Source organism: Peromyscus eremicus, chromosome 1 (assembly GCF_949786415.1).
Source record: "Peromyscus eremicus chromosome 1, PerEre_H2_v1, whole genome shotgun sequence".
In the NCBI taxonomy this organism is placed as follows: Eukaryota; Metazoa; Chordata; class Mammalia; order Rodentia; family Cricetidae; genus Peromyscus; species Peromyscus eremicus.
In genome coordinates, this window is record NC_081416.1 from 45,947,129 (window position 1) to 45,974,166 (window position 27,038).

Genomic DNA, 27,038 nt, shown 5'->3' on the forward strand with positions numbered 1-27,038 from the left:
CATTGCATGGTTGAAGGGCAGTTACCTATTTTTTTTATATATGATTGCAGCCATCAGTATTTGATTTAAAAATTTTAAAGCCAACTAGGGGATATAGCTTAATCATAAACCCCTTTGGTGGGAAGTACACAGTGCCCTAGGTTCAGTCCTACCCCCAATGATAACTGCCCCCAATGATAACTGCCACAACTTCATTTTCTTAAGTTAAACACAATGCTTATATAGAGATTACCAAAGTAATCACTTAGAAAATTATAGATTCTTGGGAGAGAACCTGTGTGGACCATTCGGGAACACTTCTCATCTTGTGATTCAGGGCCTGCATTAGTGCTGGGTGGCTTCCTGCTAACTAAGATGCACGGGTCTTCCTTCTGCGTGGTTTTCAGTGTGTTGTGTTGGTTTCCTTCACCAGGGTCTAAGAGAGGGCGTGGCTGGTTTTGTGAGGTTGTTCTGTATTTGCCTTCTGTTTATTTGAAATGCTAGAGACCACACTTTATGCATGCTATAGGCAAGCTTTTTACTGCTGTGACCCAGCCCAGGAGATAATGTGTCAAAAGGGTCTCTAGTCACTGAGGAAGACAAGATTAGGATCTGCAGCCAGACAGCTTCTTACTCAAGGTGTATCGAGGACTTTCTTAGCATTTCTTCATGTTGAGAATCAGTTAAAACGTGTAAGCCCACACTCAAGAGAGTAGAAGGGATTCGCACTTAACTACAAGGGGAAGGAGGTGGGGGGAGAGAAACGTAACTGAGCCAATCACAGTATGGGGAGCCATCACTTGGAGTAAGCACTGGGCAGCCTGCAGCTCGGAGGGCACTAACTCCGCTCCACTGTCCAGTTAGAAATGTGACAAAGTCGGAGCTGCTCCCTGATGGTCTGAGGGTGGTTCTGGGCAGTTGTCTTATTATGTGAGTATTCTCTGATGACTCTGTTCTAGGCACATTTTGGCATATCAGTATTTTATGGTTAAAATCCTGCCTTAGCTGTGGCTGCCCTGGAGTACTGAATGTGTGAGTGGGAACAGACTGTTTGATTATAAGCTTGTCTGTCTTAATCGGATTCACATATTTATTCATTTTTGCATTGATCAATTATATATTCCAAGCACTCTTTGAGTTTGTATCTGTGTTAATTCACTTCTCATCATGTGTTTACCTCCAGTCTATTGATGAGGAAATCAGGATCCAGACTTACAGCTAATGGGCCAGGACTTTGTACCAAAGAATCTTCAGTTTTTAGGAAAAAACAATCAAAAACCAAACTTTAACTACTAACTAATAAGCAAAGAAATGGAGATTGAAGAAAGAGAGCATGTTTCCACCTGTTCATTTGAAGAAAACTATATTCTTTTGAGACAGGATTTCTCCGTGTAGTTTTGGTGCCTTGTCCTGGATCTCGCTCTGTAGACCAGGCTGGCCTTGAACTCACAAAGATCCGCCTGGCTCTGCCTCCCGAGTGCTGGGATTAAAGGCATGTGCCGCCGCTGCCCGGCAAAAACTACTTTCTTAAACACATCTTCTGTGGCCAAGGCTTCTTCATTCTTTGTTTATTGCTTGCTTACTTTGTGCTAGGCACAGGTGATAAGATAAATGCTTAATAAAATACGTTTCTCTCCTTCACACATCTTGAAGCTTACATGGGAAAGTTAGTTAGTAGTCGTAGTAGACGTGATGTATCATAGTTTAGTGATAGGCTGTGTTGATGTTAGCAGTGTCAAATCCTAGGACAATATCAGAAAGCTGTTGGGATACAGGTATTTCAGGGCCTTAAAAATGTCTATTTGATGCATACCTGTAAATCTCAGGAGGCTGAGGCAGGAGGATGGAGAGTTTGAGGCCTATAGATGAATTTCTAAATGGTTATATTAAATAAAAAACAAGGAGCCAGATACAGGGGTGAAAACCTGAGCTAACCTCCCCTCACCAACCCTGCAGCTTCCAAAGAGACCTACCCACGCCTGTATGCCTTTCTGTTCTGTTCTCCCATTTGCTCTCTCAGTCCAGCTACATCACTTCCTCTTCCTGCCCAGCTCTGTCACTTCCTGTCTGTCTGTACAGACCTCCACACTTCTATGGTTGGTGCTGGGATTAAAGGCGTGTGTCACCATGCCTGGCTCTGTTCCCCAGTGTGGCCTTGAACTCACAGAGATCCAGACAGATCCCTGCCTGCCAAGTGATAGGATTAAAGGCGTGTGCTACCATTGCCTGACTTCTGTTTAATATAGTGGCTGGCTTTTTCCTCTGATCTCCAGGCAAACTTTATTTATTAGAGCACAAATAAAATATCACCACAGAGGCCAGACATAGCTACACAGTGAGCCACTCTCTCAGGAAGAGTGCCGAGAGAAGGAACATTTTATACAAATGTGACTTGTGTCTGATTCCCCCACTAGGGGGAGAAGCTGTCCCGTGTCATCTCACTTGGCTGTGCTGTGGAGAGCCAGTCAGAAACGGAGATGTGGAGACTGCTGCTGAGTGGGTGGAGCTCTGCAGTGCTGCCACTGTTACGCAGTCTCTCACGCCCTTTAACCCCTCATCCATGCCCTGTAAGCAGGCCCAGTAACAACAGTGGCTTGCAAAGCAAAGGCCAAGTGTAGTTTCCTTTCTCCAGCTGTGCTGTGTTAAAACCATCATGTGAGTCATAAGTAGAGGCGTTTGCAATGCCTTTTCCTCCTTTTCCATGAAAGCTTGGTTAGTTTAACAGTAAAGAGCATGATTGTGCTAGTGAGATGTCTCAGCAGGCAAAGGTGCCTCTTGCTGGGCCTCAGGACCCGAGTTCAGTCCCAGGAACCTTAGGAAATTTAGCTACTGAGTCATCTCAGTGGTCCAAACTAAACTTTTAAAGTTAAAATTCTGTGTTTAAGTAAATGTTTAGAAGCCTCTAAAATATAAACCCACTGGCTGGAGAGAGGGCTTGGTGTTTAAAGCACCTGCCAGGAAGCTTAAGGACTGGAGTTTGGATCCCAGAAACCACATAAATGCCAAGTGTGTGTGGTGGCCCAGCTGTAATTCCAGCCTCGGAATGTGGAGATGAACTCCCCAGAGCAAGCTGACGGGCAAGCCTACCTGTGTTTGTGAGCGCCACATTTGATTAAGAAACCCTGCCACAAGGAATACGGTAGAGCAATGAAGGGCAGTTCCCAACATCAACCTCTGGCCTCTTCATGCGTTCTCACACATGTGTGTATGCTCATGTGTGTGCATTCACACATATAAATATAAAGCCACGTATGGGGTATATACCTGTAATCACAGTACTTGTGAGGCTAAGACTGGGGGATCCATGAGTAAGGCCACCCTGGCCTATATAGTGAGACCATGTCTCAAAAGAACTAACTAAATAAAATATACTGTTATGTTTTAATAAATACACATTTTGTTTATATTATAGAACCAAGTACTAAAATATAGTAGTTTATGACAATAGTAGTTAAACCTATTTTATTCCTAAGCCTAGAAGCTGAATAATTTGTTGCTACAAATTTGATGGTTTAATATATCACCCATTTGAAAGCTCACACTTCTAAAGTAGAAGTCCAGACAGGTCACAAAACCGAAACCACAGTGTGGGCCAGACTGTTAACCATCTGGCAGGGCTGGCAAGGAGTCCTCTTCCAGGCATGCTGGTATTGGCGTAATTCGACTCTTCGGGGCCTATTTCCCTGCTGCTTGTCAGGCAGCGGACCCTTCATCTTCTGTGGGACATCTCCTCTTCAGAGATTGTAAGGAGAACTTCTCTGGTGTCTTAACTCCTTTTGTACTAAAAATCTTTCTCATGAAGAGCCTGATACCTTTTAAATGGTTCCCTAATGATGTCATACCCCACTCCCCCACCCCCCCACCCCACCACTCCCCCAACCCCCCCACCCCCCCACCCCCCACCCCGGCCATCCTAAGGTCACTTGCTGTGAAGGCCTTAATCATAGTCCCTCACAGCAGCTCCTGCATTAGTGTTGGCATTAGGGAGCTACTCCAGCAGTAGGGAATCTTAGGATCTGTTTCAGGATTTTATCCACCACAGTCAAGAACCATAGAGTCTCAGTTCCTGAAATGATGAGCTGGTTTTTCTGATTTTGGTAAAGAGCAAGGTCAGCCCTTGTGGGATGAGGACTGCTACCTGCTCCTGCTCTGAATTCAGAGCCAGCTGCACAGCTGACAGACAGTGTGGTACTCTGCTCTCTCTGCCTCAGCTGTTACTCCTACTTGTCTTGAAGGTTGCTGATGCTTAAGTTATTTAATACCTAGAAAACTGAGAATGGTGCTTGGCTTACAATAAAGTGCTTTAAAAGTGTTTACATTTTAAGTATGGGTTTTTGTTGCAGTTACAAGATTCAGTTATGTTAAGAATGTTAGGGGTTGGGGATTTAGCTCAGTGGTAGAGTGCTTGCCTAGCAAGCGCAAGGCCCTGGGTTCGATCCTCAGCTCCAAAAAAAAAAAAGAATGTTATAGAGCCAGGTGGTGGTGGCGCATGCCTTTAATCCCAGTACTGGGGAGGCAGAGGCAGGTGGATCTTTGTGAGGCCAGTCTGGTCTACACAGTGAATTCCAGAACAGCCAGAGCTACACAGAGAAACCCTGTCTTGAAAAACAAAAAATAAATAAAAAAAAGAATGCTATTGAGTTTTCTATTATGAGGAACTCAGAAACCCATAAGTCAGAAAAAATTCCCCTTCATGGCTTTAATTTCTTACTGGTGGTTCACTAACTCTGTTATATGCCTGTGCTTTGTATGGTAAGCACTGCAGCTCAAGCTGAGTGGGATTTAAGTGAATCTGTAATGTGCTAATTTGATATATTTTAGTAATTAACTGCACTAGCTGGTGTGTGTACAAGTAGGGACATATGTCATCCTGCAGTCTAAGGTTACTTCTGGGTCTGCCCCTGAGTTCTTTGTGGACTATGCAGCTGGGAGTGTTGAGGGATCAGCGTGTACCTTAACTGCCATACCTGCTCCATTTCTTCCTACTAGGAGAAACTGGAGGAATGCCTAGTGCAGTTAAAGGAGGAAAGAGTGAGCCGGCTTAAGGCTGACAAGCGAGTCAGTGAGGTCAGTATGTCTTTTTCTCCCATTTTCAGAGGTATTTGTTGGTTTTGTTTGGGTTTCAAGTTCTATACTTAATAAACTTTAAAATACTTCAAAATGATAAGGCATTTGTGAGCTGAGTCGCATCATTTTAACCTTACATTCATTTAGTGCTATGTGATTATATTCCAAAAAGTGTATTTTAAAAAAATGTAAGAAGTAGCTTGCCCCTCCCCCCAGGCTTTTGACTGCCACATATGAAATGTATTCATTAGGCTTATACTGTGTGTATAACAAAAGTGTTGGTAAGGCTGTCTTCTTACAGTGAACTAGGAAAGCAAATAATCTAAAAAGGATGGTCTCAAGAGGATGGGCATTGTGGTACAGGGCTATAGGGCTGGTACTTGGAAGGCTAAGGCTAGGGGGTTATACCTGGCCAGACTTGGTTAGTTGTTTGTTTCTTTTAAAAAACAAATAAAAATTAGAAGTCTAAGATAATGAAAAGCTCCTAAGAGTGCCTTAGGAGATAAAAGTCTATACCATGAGCACTGAACTACACAGTTAGACTAATTTGCATTAAACTAACAAGTTTTACAAGTAGTTTTCTCTACAAAGTGAATGTAAGGAAGACTCTTCAAAATGTGTGTATTGTATTTAAAGACATGTGTGTTCATTCATTAAGTATTGAGCACTGCATTATAGAAGGCAAAAATACATCGAGGACATTTTGCCTTTCTGAGAAATGCCAGGGTTAGATTTGATGTGGTGTTATATGAGCAGATGAAGAGAGCAAGAAGCCACAGAGAATTACTCAAGAAAGTGGAGAGTGTAGCTGTGCAGTTAAAGACTTTAACATAAACACAATAAATATACCTGGAGGCCGGCAAGATGGCTCAGTGGGTAAAGGCACTTGCTGTCAAGCCCAGCAACCTACATGATGGAAGGAGAGAACTGACTCTTAAGAGTTGTCCTCTTGACTTCCACATGTATATTGTGGCCCATGCACATGCCCATGTGTGAACACATAGACATACATGTAGAAAAATTGTTTGGCTTGTGTCTTAGTTTCTATTGCTGTGAAGAGACACCAGGACCACGGCAACTCTTATAAGGAAAACGTTTAATTGGAGCTGGCTTACAGTTTCAGAGGTTTAGTCCATTATCATCATGGTGGGAAGCATGGCAGCATGCAGGCAGACATGGTGCTGGAGAAGGAGCTGAGAGGTCTACATCTTAGTCCACAGGCAACAGGAAGCAACTGTGATACTGGGTGTAGCTTGAGCCTAGGAGACCTCAAAGCCCGCCCCACAGTGACACACTTCCTCCAACAAGGCCACGCCTCCTAATAGTGCCACTCTCTATGGGGGCCATCTTCTTTTAAACCACCACAGCTTGTTAAAGTTAATCCGTAGTGGACTAATTATAGCAGCATCATAATTTTGTGTGGTCTGCTGTTGTATTTTCTAATAAAAAGTGAACCTTGGGTGGCTGATTCTCTGATACACAATGATCCAGTATGAATTTAAACAGTTAGGGATATGATGTATGGAAAATCATTAGTAAAACAGTAACTTTATTTTTATCTACTTGTTATATAGGAAATTTCAACAAATGTCTCCAGGTGGAAGATTATTACGTGTCATGATTATTCTCTTCATTGATTGAGGGTTAGATTAATTATAAATTAGTTACATTTTTAAATATTTTAGTTTAAGTGTTGAAAAGTTTTCTTTAGATTGAAATTAACACTACATTCTCAACCTTGTTTTGTAGCTGGAACATGAAAATGCTCAGCTAAGAAATATAAATTTCTCCTTGTCTGAAGCCCTTCATGCACAGTCGTTGACAAACATGATCCTGGATGATGAAGGTGTCTTGGGCAGCATTGAGAATTCTTTTCAGAAGTTTCACGCTTTCCTGGACCTCCTTAAAGATGCTGGGTATATCTGTAGGGTGGGCATTCTTTCTTCAGTGGCTTTATTGATAGCTTGCTGAGGAACTCAACACTTCTTAGCTTCCATGAGATGTATTAATATGTGATTATCAACAATAAGTTTGATTTTTTTTTTTTTTTTTTTTTTTCGAGACAGGGTTTCTCTGTGTAGCTTTGCGCCTTTCCTGGAACTCACTTGGTAGCCCAGGCTGGCCTCGAACTCACAGAGATCTGCCTGGTTCTGCCTCCCGAGTGCTGGGATTAAAGGCGTGCGCCACCACCGCCCGGCTGATTTGTTTTTTAATGGAGAATGCCTTTTAAAAGAAATGCAAAATGGTAAACCTATCTCATTAGAAAACTCATCATTAAAAGGTAATAAAGAGTAATTGGTCTTGGTGAAGACTAAATTAATGTCTTTGGGCATATGAATTGTGTACAGTTTTATCTGCTGTAAATATACCCCTTGATGTGTTACAAAAAAGAAGGAGTAAGTGAAGGATTTGTATTGAAAATATGTAGAATAATGGGAGCTTTCTTGCCTTTTATTCATTTTGCTTGTTAAATAAGTTGGAGTCAGGTTCTTCTTGTCCCTAGGCTTTAGGATGGTAGTTAATCTCCAGGGTGCTGGAGACACAGGACTAGGTCAGTGGTTCTCACCTGAGAATAGTAGGTCAAAAGAATATGCTAGTCAGGGATGGCGCACACCTGTGGTTCAGCACCTGGTGGTGGAGGGTGGGGGATCAGGAGTTCAAAGTAACCCTTAACGGCATAGAAATTTTGAGTGCAGCTTGTTCTTCATGAATCTCAAAATCAAATTGAAAAGATAGTAAGAGGGAGAGCTGAAGGTAGTGGATGGAGCAGTGTTTTAGGGGATAGGCTGACGTTAGAAAAGAGTGAAGTGAAGAAAAGAGGGTCAGATACGTGGAGATGGTAGAGGCTGAAGCTGTTGAAACAGTATTTAAAATGAAGGAGTGATGGTTGCTATGGAAAATCTATTTAATGAATCATTGAGGTGAATAGGGGTGCTGAAGGGATTGGATGATCTGACCCAGTGGTATCAGCATGAGTCAAAGGCGGCGGTTGCATGGGGCTGTTGTCTGACGTAGGCTCTTGGCTTCTCAGATTTTAAATCTTGGTGTTCATTTATACATGTATTTCATGCTTGTAGGTGTGGGTGAATTTAAGTTGTTGCCAAGTGATTGCCTTTTCCTCCTTTCTTCCTCTCCCCAGGCTTGGGCAGCTTGCCACTATGGCTGGTATAGATCAGTCAGATTTCCACTTGCTAGGTCGCCCTCAGATGAATTCCACCGTTAGTGCACCTGTGGAAGAACAGAGAGCCCTCGAGGAAGAAAAGCTAGATCCGAAGCAGACTGCTGTAGGACAAATGCAGAACATCCAAGTAAGTGGACCCGAGAGACCTTGGTGCAAGTCACTAGCGAGAGTTCCCCAGGTCAGGGAAAGTAGTGTTAGTCTATCTCTGGCAGAGTAAAGTTTGTGCCCATTTCCTGAAACTGCATCATTATCAATAAGAAAACGGGGCCAAGTATGGTGGTGCATGCTTTTCATCCCAGCCCTTGGGAGGCAGGGACAGGCAGGTGTCTCTGAGTTTGAGGCCAGCCTGGTCTACGTAGGGAGTTCAGACCAGCCAAGGCTATAAAATGAGACCTTATCTCAAAAAAAGAAGAAAAAAAGACAAAACTGGAAGGTTTTTGATAATTTATACTTAAAAAATTATCTTCAATAAAGAAAGAAATGAAAGAGTAAAGAGACAATGGGAATTGAAAGTTTTGTAAATGTCTGTTGTATTCATGTCTCGTCTAGGTCTCTATCTGTATGCAGTCAGCTTACAATGAAGGGACACTGATGAAGGTACCAGGACTGATGCAGAGAGCTTGTAAGCCAAGTAATCTAGACAGACTTAGCAAGCAGTATCTCATAGTGGCCCGCTTAGTGGATGAGGTGGGCTGCCTGTCACAGAACCCCCCGAGGCTCACCAAGGGCTCATCTCCCAGCAGACAATCTAAGATTGTCTGAGGAGCTGCTGGCTTGAGAACTCGGTCATATCACACATGGGATACTTCTCACATAAGCAGAGAGGCTAGGGACTAGGTTCCTCAGAAATGGTTTTACTTTGTTTTGTAATGTGAAAAATGGAAGACAATCATATAAAACACAAAATTGTAAAAATACTGTACAGCTAACTTTGGATATACATATAACTAAATTTGGAGTTGCCAGTCACATGGCATTGTATAATTAGGACCATGAATGACCATAAAGTCTTCTGAGTGGTGAACTGGCTGCTTACTAAGATCACAATTACAGGGCCGGAGAGTTGGCCTGGCTTACATACAAGAGCTGCTGTTCTTCCACAGGACTTGAGTAGAGTCGTTGGCACCCATGTTGGGCGGCTCACAGCCACCTGTAGCTATAGCTCCAGGGGATCCTGTGCCCTCCTCTGGCCTCTGCAGTCATGTACACATTACACACATACAGCCCTAACTAAAGATATTGAAAGTAAATGTGAATCAGTTATGGTGCAGTTTCGAGCTCTTTAGTGGCCAGCTTTGTTCACTGAAGCCTTGTTTTCCTTGTAGTTTCAGAAGATTAGAAGTGATGCTAGGATTCCTTTGCCTCTCGACACCTTCCAAGTTCCCGTTTCTACACCAGCAGCATTGTTAGCTTCCAGAGCCAACCCTGAGCGGCAGGAGGGGTCTGCAGCAGGACTCACTGCTAAAACAGCCTCTCCTTCAGCAGATGGCGGTTCTGGAAGTGGGAGTCAAAGGGAAGACGTGGTGTCTTCCAAACACAGCAGATCTTCAGAGAAAGGGAGCATGACGAACGAATACTCCAGAAAGCTCTCCTCTGAGAAACACTCCAGCAAAGACCCCCTTTCCGACCCTGACTCTCCTGTGAACTCAAAAAGCAAAGGAATCGGGGACAAAAGGTCTTTGCTTAATGAGCCAGTTAAAAGCGAATCTTTGAAAAACCACATTTCTGTCAAGAAAGAAAACAGAATAATGACTGTCTCATCCAAGACAATCAAAAGTAAACCCAATCCTCTAGAACATTCTGAAAGTGATACCCTTGGGTCTGATTTTGAATGTCAGGAAAACATCCATTCATCAGCACACCTGACATAGGTCTAACCTTTGAAATTATGAATTTGCCTTCAAATTTTAATAAATTTTCTTATGTTTTTATTATGGTTTGTGATATCTTAAAATACAGAGCTGGAAACACTTTACAAGTCACTCTCTGGTACTGCTACTGTGTGGAGGAGAAAAAACAGTAAGGTGGGGGGAGAACTGCATTAACTCAATGGCTGCAACATTTGGTCAAGTGGAGGAGGAGGAGTCACCTGTCCGGAATCTGCTTGGCATATCCTAATTCCCAGCCAGTGCATCTGACATCTTTCTAGGCCCTTAACTATGGTTAAGTATACAACAGCTTTAGTAAGGGTTTACTAGGCCATTTATAAATGAATTTGAGGAAACAGTATATGAACGGCCCAAGGTTGTAACAGCTTAGAAATAGGTGGTAGAGGTGAAACTTGGACTGGATCCAGTGTTCTAAATCATGTAATTATCCTGTTTCCCACTTAGGAGCAAGATAGCTCAAGGAAGATGCCAAAGAAAAGCCATCTTGCACTAACAGTGCAAGAGCAGGGCCATCAGAGGCACATCTGTCCCTTACTGCATCTGGGCAGAGGGTGGAGGAGCATGAACTTACTTCTAGGCTAATTATCCCTGCCTGGCGAAACACAGCTAAACCCTTTCCTCCAGCTAGACTGAGCCGGAGGTGAGATGTGAGAAAAGCCGGGCCGTTAGGTTCTCTTGTAGACAGCCCTGCCTGATTGTTAAGGAGGCTGTGAGTTCATTAATCATGGACCGAGTCACAGGGATGGGAAAAACTGTAGCCCTTCAGCAGAAGGGTAGACACAAGCAGATGTCTTAATACACTGTTCTGTTCCATAGTGGCAATGCCAATAATTTAGTTGTGAGAATGGAGGCCATCTAAAAAGAGCAAAGGTTGTATCTTCATCTAAAATGGTCACCTCACATCCTCTGGAAAGTCTTAGCCAACTGGGTAGATTCTGGTGACTAAGGACATGAAGCGAGGGAACACCTAAGATGGGGAGCAGCATACTCGGGTACAGAACCAACTGTAGACATATGCATTAGCTCACTGGAGTCATACAGGCAGAGGCCAGGAAGACCACAGAGGCTCTTACAGTCGGTGATGCATGGGGGGAGGGGGAGGGAGCAGAAAACTGGAATTACGTGTATGAATTTCAGTTTTATCTTTAGCTTTGTGGTGCTAGGGATTTCAGGATTGAACCGTGGCCCCAAATGCCAAGGTTTACATTTTAGATCATTAGCTTTGCTATGGAAGTGCAGGTGAGTTTTCCCTACTTTTCTTTAATCCTGGGGCTGGTTTTAAAGGCGTGTGCTACTATGCCTAGATGTTTTTGTTGTTATTGCTGTTGTTCGTTAATTGTTTTTTGTTGTTGTTTTATTGTTGTGTTATTTTAGTGTGGTGTGTATGTGTGTGTGTGTACAAGGGTACTATGGAATGAAGCCAGGGCCTTATACACAGTAGATGTCACTGTCATTGAGCTGTATCTTACACAACCCGTTTCCTCTCCTACTCCTCACCCTCCTGGAATTATAAATATACCAGCACACCTGTAATTTGGTTTTGCTTTTCAGTTTTGTTTGTTTGTTGAGAAAAGAGATTTTAGATGTATTAATTTTATTTATTGTTTGAATGTTTTATCTGCATGCATATATTCATGCCTGATGCCCACGTAGGTCAGAAGAAGGTGGTTGGTCCACTGAACCTGGAGTTGTGAATGGTTGCGAGCCACCATCTGGGTGCTGGACACTGAACCCAGGTCCTCTGCGAGAGCAAGAGCTTTTACCTTCTGAGCCTTCTGCCTCGCTTCCTCATTAGCGTTGTGGAACTCTCAGCGTGCATCGCTGGCTCCCCTTGACTTTACAGCAGGTCTCCTCTGCCTTTTGAAAGTTAGGAGTACAGCCATGAGCCACCACACCTAGCCTCTTGTTTTCTATGCTTAAAATTTTTAATGGAGTAATCTTAAATGTTAAAAAAAAATATTTAAACTTTTACTTTGTGTGTGGTGGTGGTGGTGGTGGTGGTGTGTGTGTGTGTGTGTGTGTGTGTGTGTCTTTTGGGGTGCCCATGTGTAGGTGAATTGCTAAATGGACTTATTAAATAAAAACACAGAGCCAGATGTAGGGGTGAAAACGTGAACGATCAGAGGAATAGGAAAAGCCACAAGCTAACCTCACCTCACTGACACCTTGGTCTCCAAAGAAGTCTACCTACTTCCTGTATACCCACACTGTATGCCTTTCTGTTCTGCTATATCATTCGCTCTCTCCGTCCAGCTATATCAATTCCTCTTTCTACCCAGCTCTGTCACTTCCTGTCTGTCTGTACAGACCTCTAGACCTCCATAGTTAACTAGTGTTGGAATTTAAGATGTGTACCACCATGCCTGGCTCTGTTCCCAGTGTGGCCTTGAACTCAGAGATCCAGACAGATCCCTGCCTCCTGAGTGATAGGATTAAAGGTTTGTGCTACCTTGCCTGACTTATATGTTTAATATAGTGGCTGGCTTTTTCCTCTGATCCTCAGGTAAATTTTATTGGGGGATACAATACATAGTGTCATGGTGTGTGTCGGGGGGCAGTGGTCAGGACAACTTTGTGGAGTCTATTCACCTCTATCTTTACATAGATTCCAGGGAGCAGACATAGGTTACCAGGCTTGCATAAGTAACACTTTTACCTGGTAAGCCATCTCATCTGCCCTGAAATAACTGTAAGGCTTTGTGTACATGTGTGTAAGCTTTTTTAAAAAGTTGTCAGGGCCGGGCGGTGGTGGCGCACGCCTTTAATCCCAGCACTTGGGAGGCAGAGCCAGGCGGATCTCTGTGAGTTCAAGGCCAGCCTGGGCTACCAAGTGAGTTCCAGGAAAGGCGCAAAGCTACACAGAGAAACCCTGTCTCGAAAAACCAAAAAAAAAAAAAAAAAAAAGTTGTCAGGGACAGAAGAGATGGCTCAGTGGTTAAGAGCACTTGTTGCTCTTCCAGAGGACCTGGGTTTGATTCTCAATACCCACAGCACACTTTTTTTTTAGATTTGTCATCATCGAGAAGAGATTCTCAGGTATGGACTTAATTCCAAGCTCTCCACTTTGATCTCCTTGTCTGCTCACTCTTAACAGCATATAAACATTTTTACATATTTTATCTGTTTCTTTCTGATTTTATCTGTTTCTAAGGGGCTGCTTAGATTTTATTTTTTTAATTTTTAAAATTTTTCCCCTTTTTCAATTTCTCCTGCTTTTTCTTAAATTTTATATGTGTCTAAATTTTGGAGTGTCTGTTGCTGAAATTCGGACATTAAGAGGATGATTTATGCTGTGGTTTTGCTTGAATAGTTCTCAAGCTTGTGTGTAGAGGCAGGCAGGTGATTTAAAGGGAGAGACACACAGTGAAGGTAGAAACACCAGACTTTTCTTCTCACAGGAAATAAGCTCCCTCCCGAAACGAGAACCCCTCTCCACCATGTTGCGTGGCTGCTCCCGTCTTTAAAACATCTGTTGTCTGCTGTGATCAAGGAGCTCAGGTTAGACCGCCAAAAGCCACTGGTGAGGTTTCCAACCAAGCTTGCTAGTTCAGCCTTAAGATAGGGAAGAATTATTTTCTTACCGCTTGGCTACCTCTTCCAAATGTGTACCAGTGGTCAGACTGTGCTGGGTGTGTGCAGGTTCTTGGCCTCTCATTCAAGAATAAAACTAAGCAAATAAAGGCCTACATAGTCTGTGAAATAGCAAAGTCATAGACCAGGTCCAAATACATTACAGGGAAGTCATGGGGGTGAAGATGAGCTTTGTTTTGTGGGGTTTAAAAAGGGAGGAGTTTGGTTATTAGGAGCATAGTTTAGATGATTCTCTTATTTTGATTGACATCCTTTGTTCACTCACATATCCCTTCCCATAATGCATCTGCTTTTAATCATATACACACATTCCAATTATTCACAGGCATAAGATGGCAAGTAAGAGAGTCCCCCTCAAAGTTCATCTGGAGACCTAGCTTTGCACACACCCAGTTCTGGCTGGATTGGCCCTCATATCCTGGACCAGGATTCATTGGGAATAAGTTTGAATTGGAACTGTCCAAGACTGGGCTGGTGAGATGGCTCGGTGAGTAAAGGCACTTGCCACCAACCCTGGTGACCTGCTTCAAGCCCTAGACGCCCCCGGTGGGAGGAAAGAACCCCTGCAAGTGTGCTGTGGCATGCTCTCTCAGCAGTTTAGAGCGCTTGCAGCTCTTGCAGAGGGAGGGACCTGGATTTAGTTCCTAGTGTCCACATAACAGCTCAACCTTCTGTAACTCCAGTTCCAGGGGTTCTGACCCCCTCTTCCAGCCTCTGGGGACACTTCATGTATGTGGTGCACAGATATACAGGCAGACGAAACACTCGTAAAAATAAATCTTAAAATAAGTAAACCAACTCTTGAAAGTGTGCCAGCTTTGTTGGCATTAAGGAGAGGAGAAACTCCAGTGTTTGAAGTGGGTGGGTGCGCTGCTCATGGCAGAAACAACTGTTGCTGACAGGTTCTGGGCACCTTACCCAGGGAACCAGGATTGGCAGCAAGTGCCTTAACCTACTTGGCCATCCTGTCCCCTTACTTTAAAAAATACTTTCATTACATTTCTTTTTTTTTTTTTTTTTTTTTTTTTTTTTTTTTTGGTTTTTCGAGACAAGGTTTCTCTGTGTAGCTTTGCGCCTTTCCTGGAACTCACTTGGTAGTCCAGGCTGGCCTCGAACTCACAGAGATCCGCCTGGCTCTGCCTCCCGAGTGCTGGGATTAAAGGCGTGCGCCACCACCGCCCGGCTCATTACATTTCTTAATATATTGTGTGTGCATGGGTGCATATCTGTGAAGAGATTTTCGACACAGATTGTAAGCACAAGGACTATGAGAAAGGCATTCAGAAGAAAGGGAGACGTGAGTGTGGGTGTCTCAAAGGAGAGACCCTGGTTTTTGTTGGGGAGGGAGGCTGGCAGTGAATTAATTGTTCTATGGCCTGACTGAGGCTGCTGGTAGCATGGATCCACTAACATGTGTTAAAATGTAGAGAACTCTATACCACAGAAACAAGTTTTACTATATAACAATTTAAAAACTTAGAGTCAGATCCCTCTGAACTTTCACTTGGTCAAGATAAGGAAGACGTATTGGGATGGCCGAGCATGCCTCCAGTCCCAGTGCTGGGAGCTGAGGCGGGAGGGGAAAAAAACAACCTTCAAAATTCAAGAAGGCAAGAGGAAGATGGTGTCATCTAACCTAGACGCTTTTTATCCATCATAACACTAAGCCTATTCTTTTGGAAAACCCATGGAACCTTGTAAAAGTGATTGATAGAAGGCAAAGAAAAGGTATGTATAAGATATGAAGGTCCTAAAAAGCAAATTTTGTTGGGGGAAAAAAAAACCCCACAATAAAAACTAATCCTTTTTAAACTAATAAAAAATAGATTAAAATGAATTTAGAAGTCCTGTAGGTGACTTCTTTCCACGCCATACAGTGAAAGCACACAAAAGGTCTGCCCACCCGGAGACTTTGACATGGGAAATCCTGTCTGTAATTAGCGATAATCTGACTTCGGTCCCTCTGTGCCTCCCTCTAATTTCCTTCTCTTCCCTTCCTGCTCCAGTCAGTACTTCCAGCAGTGTGCTGAAAAAGTGGGGCAGTGCGCAGCCCCGTCTCGCTCCTGATTTTAATGGGATAGCTTTGAGTTTTTCTTCATTTAGAGAGATGCTGGCAGTGGGGTTGTCATATACAGCCTTTATTACGTCAGGGTCTAGTCCCTCCAATCCTATTCCCTCTAGGACTTTCATCATGAAAGAACATTGGATTTTGTCAGGTTTTTTTTCTGCATCTGTTGAGATGATTGTATGATATTCAAGTCCATATGATTTATTACATTTACTGACTTCCATAAGTTGAAACATCCTTCATAAAGCCATCGTGATCATGGCGGATGGTCTTGATATGTGTCTGTATTTGGTTTGCTGGTGTTTTATTGCATCTGCAGGTTTTTTGTTTTGATGTTGGAGTGATACTGGCTTTATAGAATGAGTTTGGGTGCTCCTTGTGTTTTTGTGGTTGTTTGCTTTTTAATAGTTTAAGGTTTGGCTGTAGACCTTCTTTCAAAGTCTAGGATTTTGCTGTGAATCCATCTGGGTCTGGGATTTTTTCAGTCAGAATGGCTTTTATTACTGTTTCAATCTCCTCGGATGTTACGAGTCTACTGAGGTTGTTGATCTCTTCTTGATTTAACTTTGGTGATTTGGATGGCTCTAGAAATTCATCTGTTTCTTTTAAGTTTTCCAACTTAATGGAATACAGTTGTTAAGAATATTCCCTTATTCTGAATTTCTTTAGGAATAGTTGTAATGTTTTGTTGCTCATTTCTGATTCTGTTAATTTTGGTTCTCCCTTTCTTTCTCTTGGTTACTTGAGCCAAGGGTCTGTTGATTTGTTTATCTTCTCAAAGAACCAGCTCTTAGATTTATTGATTCTTTGTATTGTTTTCTTTGTTTCTATTTCATTAACTCTGCTTTGACTTTGATTATTTCTTGCCACCTATTGGCTTTGGGTTTGGTTTGTTCTTTTTCCAAATTTTTGAGTTGTATCATTAAATCATTTATTTGTGCTCTGATTTTTTAATGTAGGCACTTAAGAATATAAATTCCCATCTTAGAATTGCTTTGAGTATGTTCCAGAGGGTTATTTTTATTTTAATTCTTAGATTTTTTTATTTTATTTTATGTGTATGAGTTTTGCTGCGTATGTCTATGCACAGCATGCATGCAATGTCCACAGTGGCCAGAAGAGGGCACCAGATCCCCCTAGAACTGGAGCTACAGCTGTTTGTAAACTTCCATGTGGGGGATCGAACAGAATCTGGGTCCTCTGGAAGAGTATACAGTACTTTTAACTCCTTACCCATCTCTAGCCCCTGTATCAGGGGTTTCGTTGTGCTACTGTTTTGATTTTCCTTTAGTTCCGGGGATATTTTAACTTCTTTCTTGGTTTCTTCTTGGATCTACTCATCATTCAGTAATGAGTTTATGCACTCACTAGAGATGTGCTTGCTGCCAGCTTTAAGTTTTATCACATAGTGCTCAGATAGTATTCATGGAATTGTTTCACTTTTCCTGAATTTCTTATGGTTTATTTTGTGTCCCGGCACATGGTCTATTTTAGAGAAGCTTCTTCCATGAGTTGCTGAACGGAATGTGTGTATTCTTTAGTGTTTGGGTGAAATATTCTATAGATGTCTGTTACATCCATTTAATGTCTGATGTCAATTAATTTTGATGTTTTTGTTTACTTTTTCATGTGGATGACTTGTCTATTGGAGAAAGTGAAATATTTAAATTACTATTATTGGGTTGATGTTAATCTGTACCATTACTTACAGAAGTATGCTTTTTATGAAATTGAATACTCCAGAATTTTGTGCATATATGTTTAGGATAATAATCTTTTCTTGATTAATTGTTCCTTTGATTAGGACGAAATGCCCTCTTTCTCTCTTTTAGTTTAAAGTCTGTTTTGTTGGATGGTAGGTTAGCAACACCTACTTGCTTCCTGGTTCTATTTGCTTGGAATACTTTTTTCCATCCTTTTACTTGAAGGTGAACGGTACTTATCTTTAGAGCTGAATTTTTTGTAGACAAAAGAAAGATGGATTTTGTTCCTTGATACATTCAACTAGCCTATGTCTCTTGACTAGATAGTTGAGGCCATTAATATTTAAATTTATTGCTGAAAGATATGAGATGATTGCCATCTTTTTTTTTTTTTTGCTGTTTATGCTCTTGTTTGTGCTTTATATGTTTAGTTTCTTTTTAGAGTCTCTTGTTTATGCTTATCCCTATCTTCAGTTCCAAGTATTGCATCCAATATTCTCTTTAGGGTGGGCATGAAATTTTTAGGCTTTTTGTGACATGGGGAATTTTTATTTTTCCTTCTACTATGGCAGATAGTTTTGCTAGGTATAATACCAAAACTGATAACCTGATTTTTGAATGAAGATGGAGAGAACTGACTCCTGCAAATGTTCCCCTGATCTACACACACACACACACACACACACACACACACACACACACACACACACCACATACAACATAAATAAATATAATCTTAAAATATATTTAAAAAAGAATGTAGAGTAGAAAAATTAATAAAAGAGTAAATTATATCAAGCTAAAAGGATTTTTTAAAAATTAAAAGACAAAGCCTGGGAGCCCAATGAAATATCTCCATAAGGTAAAGGCACTTGCCTCCAAGCCTAATGATCTGGGACTCACATGACAGGAGACCACTAACTCCTGCAAGTTGTCGTCGTCCCCCCCCCCCCGTGAGTGCACATGTGTGAACTGTGCACATTCAAAAAAGTAAAATGTAACAAATTTTTTTCAAAAACAAGCCCTTGGAGAATATGAAGGAAAATAGCAAGAAGCAGTTAACAACAACAAAACTTACATGAAAATAAAATTTCAAAACATTTAAAAATAAAACACATGGGTTTTGAATTGTAGGAGAGTACTATTTACAATTTATTTTAAATCTAATCGTCTAACTCTGTTGCAGTAAATTTGAAGGACTCACAGAAATATGACTTAAGAAATACAAGTTGCAAAACTTAATGAATGAAATATGGAAAATTGACTTAATGTATGCCAAAAGGAAAAAAAGCATCTGGGCAGTGGTGGGGCACATCTTTAATCCCAGTACTCAGGAGGCAGAGGCAGGTGGAGCTCTGTGAGATGGAAGCCAGCCTGGTCTACAGAGTGAGTTTCAGGAAAGCCAGAGCTATACAGAGAAACTCTGTCTTTGAAAACAAAAGTAAACAAGTAAATAAATAAAAATAAGAGGAAAAAAGCCCAGAAAAACCTCTATAGATTGGAGTACTGCTATGCAGTAAACAGTGTGCATGTTAATTCAGCCGAGCTCACTGAGTTACCACATTAAGAACTCACTGTCATCACTTGCTGAAAAGCATTTAGCAAATGCCAACTCTTCAGCCTCCTTAACGATTTAGGGGGAAGCCCTTAGCTTAGCTTGATTAGATCTCCAAAATCTACAGCAAACAAACGTTGAAGAACTCTTACTGGCTAAAAAGTTTCTGTACCCTGATATTGAGTCTCTCTGCCAACGCAGTAATCCAAATCAAACCAAATCAAACCGAATTAAGATAAAGACCAGGTTTAAATGAGTAAAATGCTCCCGAATGATTTTTCGGCCAGAGAGGAGACCAAAAACCACCTGGCCTTTCTGGTGTGTGTGTGGGGGGCAGTTTAAGTACCCTGTAGGTGTGGTCTTGACCATCTCTTGGGGAGGAGCCACCGTTGGGTGGGTTTTCTGAGATGAGGCAGAGTTGGGGGGGGAAGGGGGGCTGAGGTGGAGCTTCCACCTGAACACTAGCTTGAAAGACATAAACAGTCCTGAAAGTACATATGGTAGAAAATGGGCAGCACCCGACCTGGTGATGCACACCTTTAATCCCAGCACTCAGGAGGAAAGGCAGGTAGAGCTCTGTGAGTTTAAGGTTAGCCTGGTATACATAGTGAGTTCCAGGCTGGCCAAAGTGATGTAGTGAGACCCTGCCAAAAATATAGGTGGGTGGGGAGAAAAAGGACAAGACTCAATTTATGGGAAATAAGGACAGAAAGCCGAGCAGATCTGCTGGCACGTTGTTAAACCACTGGGAAAGCTCAGCAGGGAAGCCAAGCAAGCCAATGCACCAAGACGGGATGGTTTTGAATGCAGAAGCAAGAACCAGTTAGAATGTGTGGAGATAATAGTTCCCCGTTTGTAAGAGCTGTAAGAAGTAGCTAGGAAAAATGTTAATATGCAATCAGGAAGGTTTATCAAAATGTTTAAATGACAGATATTAAAGAATTGGTGATAGTTCTGGAGATAATAGGAGGAAATGATCACTTTCAATGTTGGAAGTATAAGCTGATGATTTTTTTTTTAATGTGGACAATTGGCAGTTACATAGTATTTAAAACGGGTCTTCCTTGTTGTAACTGTGGTCATGCAACATAAAGAAATACTCATGCAAATGTCCAGAGCCAGGTGTATACAGAATGTATACAGAAGCATTTTCCTGAAACTTAGGAAACGTAATTGCGTGTAGATGCAGGACTGTTGAATCGGTGGATACCACCCTCTGCTGTGTAATATTCGGCAGCAAATACAGCATGAGCATAAAAATGTTCCTAAGCATACTGAACCGACAGCACCATAATCAATCATATCATTTGGCTTGCGTTCATGTGGTTCAAGCCCGTTCACATCTATCTAATGCATGCTTATGTCTGTGTGCCCAGAAAACAGCAACAAAATATACAGGGCTTTCTCTGGCCAAAGGCAGCAGTGTTGAGAGGGTGGGAACGAAAGGTGACTTGACATTTGACTCTGCTTACTTCAGGGTTTTGATTTTAAAAAAAAGAAAAAAGCATATTTTTATGTCTGACAAGTAAATTTATAATTTCCCCTCAGAGAAAATTTGCAAAATGCAAATATATAATCTGTTATTCTTTATTCCCGTGTGTCCATCCTTTCTTTGTGTTTCTCCTAGTTCCTTATCTACATGAACGGAAATGAGCTTAGAACTTTAACAACAGCCAAGTAGTGATGGCACACACCTTTAATCCCAGCACTCAAGAGGCAGAGGCAGGGGGAATCACTGAGTTCAAGGCCAGCCTGGTCTACAGAGCGAGTTCCAGAACAGCCAGGGCTACAGAGAAACCTTATTATAAAAAAACAAAACAAAACAACAACAACAACAAAGCCCTTTAAGAACTTTGGGTCCACAGTGTTGATATATTTTCTTAAACTGTAGCCCACAGTAAAAAAGTAAGGCTTTCTGCAGAGTGAAAAGTAGTGAAGGCCAGGGTTGTAGCTCAGCTAGTGCTTGCCTATGCATAAACCCTGCATTTGATCCTGCCGCACCTCCCTGTGTGCACACGAATGGAAAATTCCATCAGCAAGGCTGGGCATCCAGTGACTCACACAGACAGGGGCTGTTCTAGCTCGTGTCTTTGGAGGAAATCTGTTCACGGCTTAGTGTTTCACAATCCACCGCAGGTCATACTCCACTGTTTGAAAAGAGTTTCCCACATCTATCCTATGGACCCCAACAAAGCTGTTTCTCCTGCACAAGTTTGTTCTATTTTATGGGCAAAAGGCTTTGCTGTGGTCCTGCCTTACCTCCAGAGCCTAGCTCTCTTGAGCTCTGTACCTCTCAGCAGGTCAACTGCATTAAATTCTCTTGAAAAAATTCTGTTGTGGACTAAAAGCTTTCAAAGTGACACATGTTTCTGAGAGCTTTCAAATCCTGTTTGGGCAGAATGAAGAACAAGAATACTGTGATGGGAGGCACTCACTGGGCATGCCCCACAGCCCAGCAGGCACTGAATGTACCTGGGATAGAAAGTCTCCAACGAGGGCCCATTTCTCAGTACAGAGTGCCAATTTAAACTAGTGTGAATTTACAAAAAAAGAAACAGAAGTACTTTAGAAATAGATAAGAACACTCTCCCCCGATGACATAATCATTAACTTGGTTCAGGGAGGCCTTCGGAGAGGGATTGTTTGTTCAGTGTTTTAGAAAGATAGTCCTCACAATCTCTGACTTTCAAGGGAGGCCTTTATCTCTTCAAAAAACAGACACCCTCCGTAGCAGCTTGTTAACGGATAGGTCATCCTAGCTGGGGATCTTAAAAGATAAAATTTGAGTAAGGCCTGAAAATATTAAAATCACTTTGCCTACCAGTCAGCTCTGATTCCTTTGCCAAAGTTGTATGTTCCCAAGTCTCCCAGAGATGGGCTGCATCATTGAACAGCATACAGGAGACACCTTCACACTATATGTCATGTCTCACTAACCTACGAGATAAAAGTGTTCTCTCTCTTTTGAAGAAAATGAAGGAGAACAGGGCTTTTAGGAGGCTCCAGAGAAGTAATGGAGGCAGAGGCAGGATTTTCTTCTCCCTTGTTTCTTCCCAGTGTGGCCCTTTGCACTCTCTCTTCGACAGTGTTTATTCTGCAGTGATGCACAACAGAGCTGTGGTCTGAGGCCAAGGCTGCGAGTGACACCCTAGCCAGCCTCAGCTGCTGCTTCTGATCAAGGGGCTAGAACAGCTGACCCAGAGAATCTATGGTTTAGTGGAGGGACACTTGGACTCTTCTCTTTGTAGTAGTAGGTATTCTGTGATTCCTTTAGGACTAACATTTAGACCTTTGATTTTATGCACAACTAGAACTTGAGGTCTAAGACCCTCCTCTGCCCATGATTTTTCTATGCCTCCCAAGTGATTGTTTTTGGAAAAAAAAAAAAAATGACCCAGTTTGTTCTTTCCACAACCTGAGATGAATCATTTCAAAAGACCATGATGATTTGCTGCCTTTTTATTCCCATGTCTGGTCAGCTTGAGAGACATGATTTTTCTATAAAATAAAAATATTCTTCGCTAAGTTCTCCCTCTGCCCCCCACATAGGTTTTTCCACTGATGCAGTAAGTCAGATCAAGCCAAATTGAAAAAAGTGTAACAACAGGTTTCCTTTAGCAAAGCAACTCCTGGGTAGGTTCTCTAGTCCCAGAGATGAAGACCAGCATGCTGTGGAATTATCCTCTTGTACACTGTGAAGATTTGTCACTCGAATTGGTTTAATAAAACACTGATTGGCCAGTAGCCAAGCAGGAAGTATAGGTCAGGTGACTAAACTAAGAATGATGAAGAGAAGGGTGGAGTCACCAGCCAGACACAGGGAGAAGCAGGAGATGAATGTGCCATGCTAATAAAGGTAACACCACATGGCAGAGCATAAATAAGGAGTATGGGTTAACTTAAAATGTAAGAGCTAGTTGGTAATAAGCCTGAGCTATTGGCTGCACATTTATAAGTAATATTAAGCCTCCAAGTCAATTATTTGGAAAGCAGCTGCCAGGTATTTGGGAAGAAGCCCCGATTACACCAGAGAAGCTGCACCCACAAATGAAAGCAGGGAGACATTATAGGTTGCAGGCAAGGAGTGATGATGTGTCTGCCAAAAACTGGGTTTGTACCCAGGAATGACCAAAAGCTGAGCACTTTAGGTGGGGACCCGGGCAGCTGCAACTTCAGGGGAGGAAGCTGCAGTAGCTGCCAAGAGTGCAGAACTGGGCTTTTTGGTGCCTTCCCTTTGTTCAGGGACCCTCTGAGTGGGCGGGGTTTGGAGAAAGAGATAGGAATGGGACTTTCCAGATCATACAGGGGTGAGCTGGATGTTCCAACTGAACACATATCTAAAGTTTTAGCTATGCGGGAAGCTGAGGCAGGAGAGCCAGTAATTCAAGGCCAGCCTGACAACATAGTGAGACCATCTCACTATGGGGAAATGGCTCAGTGGGTAAGATTGCTTTGTGGTGCAAGCAAGAGGACTTGAGTTCTGATTCCCAGGACTCACATGAAAACTGGGCAGGCTAGGCATGGTGGTGCACGCCTTCAATCCCAAGTACTTGGGAGGCAGAGGCAGGTGGATCTCTGTGAGTTCAAAGCCAACCTGTTCTACATAGTGAGTTCCAGGATAGACAGGGCCACATAGCAAGATCCTGTCTCAAAAAAAAAAAAAAAAAAAAAAAAAAAACCAAAACCACCCCCCCAAAAAAACCCAAAAAACCCAGAACAATAATAACAACAAAACAAAAAACTTTTTTTTTTTGTTTTTTTGTTTTTTTTTTTAAGTTGGGCATGGCTGCATGTGCCTGCAACCCTAACATTAGGGGGGGCAAGTGAATTCTGGAAGTTCTCTGGTCAGTCAACCTAGTTTATGTGTCAGTGAGAGATCCTACCTCTAGGCAAGAAGAAGAAGAAGAAACTCATTGTCCTCCTCTGACATACATACCTGCACATTCATGTGCGTATACACCCACACGTACATCCTACATTACATACACACACAAATAATAAATAAAAAAATCAGTTAACTAAAAGATTCTTCTCCAGCTCACCATCCCATCTCCCCTGTCTCTCTAAGAGAGAAATCTTGTGCCTCTGGCCTAGGTGGGAGACTATCAGCCTTGCTGGTGCTTGGCCTTCTGAATCATGCAGTGGTTCTGCGGGCTTAGGCCTCATGTCGAGAGACACCCAGGCAACAGAGGACCTGCTTCATTTCTTCAGACACTTCATAATCTCACGTGGAAGGAAGAAGGGTGCTTACCAGAGCTGGCTAAAGTCTTACCTCTAGATAGATAGAGAGATGCCTCTGAGAGGGGCTTACTTTGGTTTTGAGAGGCCAGCAGCTTAGAAGAGAGCCGACCAGCAGGAAGACAGGCTCTAGCCAGAAGGAAACAACAGACTGCTGACTGCTACACAGCATTGGGTTGCTTCCAGCGTCATCCACAAGCAGGAAATCCAGACAGATGTCACACTCTGCCACCACTGCCAAGTGAGGCCTTTTGACGGGCAGGAAATTGCTTTAGACTTTAATTTCCTATATTAGTATTTTTATTCATATGGGTATTTTGCCTGCATGTAAGTCTGTGCACAACATGTTTGCCCAGTACCTGCAGAAGCCTAAAGAGAGTATTGGATCCCTTGGAACTGGTGTTAGAGGTGGTTGTGAGGGTGCTAGAAATCGAACCTGGGTCCTCTGCAAGAGCAGCCAGTGTTCTTAACTATCTCTCCAACTCCTAGATTTTACTTTCTTAATCTCAACCTCCAAGCTAAAGGGTATTTTAAAATAATTCTCGGAGAATGTAATAATGTGTGTGATATTCCTTTTGCTCAAATAAGGGCAATGTGATATTGCTGGCATGTATTAGTTGGAGAAACTTTATGCCTTCCTCTGAGTGGGTTGCATAATCTCTGGGGAGCCTGATGGACTGTCCTACTCAGGAAACTTTAGGGTGGAACACTGATCTTGGGGGAGAACTTAAATTAGAGCATGAATAGCCTTGAGTAAATTCAATTCATGCTCTCTTCAGACCCACCTCAGAGCCCGCACAATCTGGTCACTGAGCTCATGAGGATGCCTGAAGGAATGGGCGTGGGGAGCAGCCTCTCAGAGGATTCTCTCACGCAGGCAGTACCTTTTCCAGTCAGGACAGCTGCACTATGCTGCTCAGAGCCTGTTCTTCAGGGGTCAGCAGAAGTCTGTAGGTGAGAGCCTGCTTCCCCAGGGATTTGGGGAGCTGTTTCCCCCCTTCTTTGCAGTCTCCTGTCTCCCTCCCACCGCCACAGTGGAGTGATTCATTCAGTCTGGTGGTGGGAGAGGCAAAGGCCTTAAACTCAGGGCCTCTCCACGTCTGGATCTTACCTGTCTCCGGGCAGCCTATACTCTACCTGACTTTTGCCTTTTTTTCTCTAGCAAATTCACTAGTGTTTTTCCTGCCCCTGTTGTAAGGCAGGGTGTGGCAGGTCTGCCATTACCACCTAAGTCAATTCCATTTGTTGGGGAAGAAAGGGAAGACTATTTGAGATGTGGTTTGCAGTTTAGCTGACAATCTACCTCCAAAGTGCTGAAGGTTAGGAGGGATCTAGAATTCTGCTGAATATAGGGCAACTCCAGACAACAATGTACTGCATCCTCCAGTCAAAACTAATTCAAATATAAAAAATAAGTAAGGATAGGAAGAGCAGAGGCTAATATTCCATTTCTATAGGTGCTTATCATACTTCTGATAATAAATTTCATTTGTGTTCAAAACCTTGGAGGGAATAGAGTCGGTTTAATTAGTATTACAAAATCCCAACAAGGGTGATCTTCCTTAAATATTGAGGAACCCAGCAAGGAGCTTCAGGATTCCACCTCTATACTGTTGCTCTGTCATAAGGGGATGGACTTACATAGTTCCAGTTAAAAATCCTGAGGAAATGGCCTCACGTCCACCAAAACAGCTGCCATCAAAATCAGCAAATCAAGCTGGCTCAGTAATGCAGGCCTGTAATCCCAGCCTCTCAGAAAACTAAGGCAGGAGGAGAGCAAGTGGGAAGCTTGCCTGGGGTATGCAGTGAATTCAAAGCCAGCCTTGGTAACTCAGTGAGACCTTGTCTCAAAGTACAGAGATTAAAAAGAGGCCTGGGGATGTAGTTCAGCAGTAGGGCACTTGTTTTGATAAGTTAGAAAGAGAACCATCATATGATCTATCTTACACCTCTGGATATCCAAAAGAATTGAAATCGAGGCCTTGGGGTGTTGGCACTCTCCTTTCTCTGTGTCCTGACCTGTGGAGGTGCAAGCATGCTGTCTCACATTCCTGCTACCATGGCCTTCTTTACCAGGATAGACTGCACCTCCAAACCTGGCAGCTACCTGGGGACAGAGAGGCCACTGGAGCTGTGGAGAGGGGCCAGGCTATGTCTCAAGCTGCTAGTGTCACTAACACAGTGGCATATGCATATCTGTAATCTAAGTACAAGAGTTTCAGAGGTTCCAAGTTACCCTTGGCTAATTAGTGAATCTGAGGCCGTTCAGATCATATGAGACCTTGTTTCAAACAGAAAAAAAAAACAAAAACAAAACCATATCCTCAAGATGCTAGTGTTTCAGGCGCGCTAGATGTAATAGTTAATAGAAGCTTGCTCCAAGATTCCAGAAAGCCACAAAGGCCAGGAAATGTAACACAGACATGGATTCCTTACATGGAGCCCCTGAGAGACCATTACTGCATGCAGCTGTGAAGGTGAAGCCTGAATTGCAGCGGAGATCCCAAGAATGTGGAACATGGAGCCTCTTCATGGAAAGATACAGGCATTGAATGGCGCTAGCCAGTGAGAGAACTTCGTGGGCTGCAGACAACAGAAGTGGAGGGGTGGGGATGCCAGCTCTGTTGGGAGGACAGATGATGCCGAGAGCCTCAGGTGCTGGACTCAGAACTGTATAATCTGGTGTTTGCTCAGTTGAGCAGCGTGCTTTGGTCCTGCCTTTCCTTGATGTGCTCCCATGCCGCTGTGTTCCCATGCCGCTGTGCTC

The 27,038-nt window shown here is 42.7% G+C and overlaps 1 protein-coding gene across 2 annotated transcripts in view; it reads left to right on the forward strand.

Moving 5' to 3' along the window:
- Window positions 1-10,158, forward strand: part of Cep78 (centrosomal protein 78) — a 31,217-nt gene extending 21,059 nt beyond the window's left edge. The window contains exons 12-16 of one of the 2 annotated variants that reach the window (XM_059260064.1): window positions 4,969-5,046; window positions 6,796-6,962; window positions 8,186-8,354; window positions 8,777-8,824; window positions 9,553-10,158. In XM_059260064.1, coding sequence (XP_059116047.1) covers window positions 4,969-5,046; window positions 6,796-6,962; window positions 8,186-8,354; window positions 8,777-8,824; window positions 9,553-10,098 — 1,008 coding nt within the window. In that variant the 3' untranslated portion in view covers window positions 10,099-10,158. The remainder of the gene's footprint in view (window positions 1-4,968; window positions 5,047-6,795; window positions 6,963-8,185; window positions 8,355-8,776; window positions 8,825-9,552) is intronic. The other variant, XM_059260072.1, reaches the window with a different exon arrangement.
- Window positions 10,159-27,038: the final 16,880 nt, after the last annotated feature.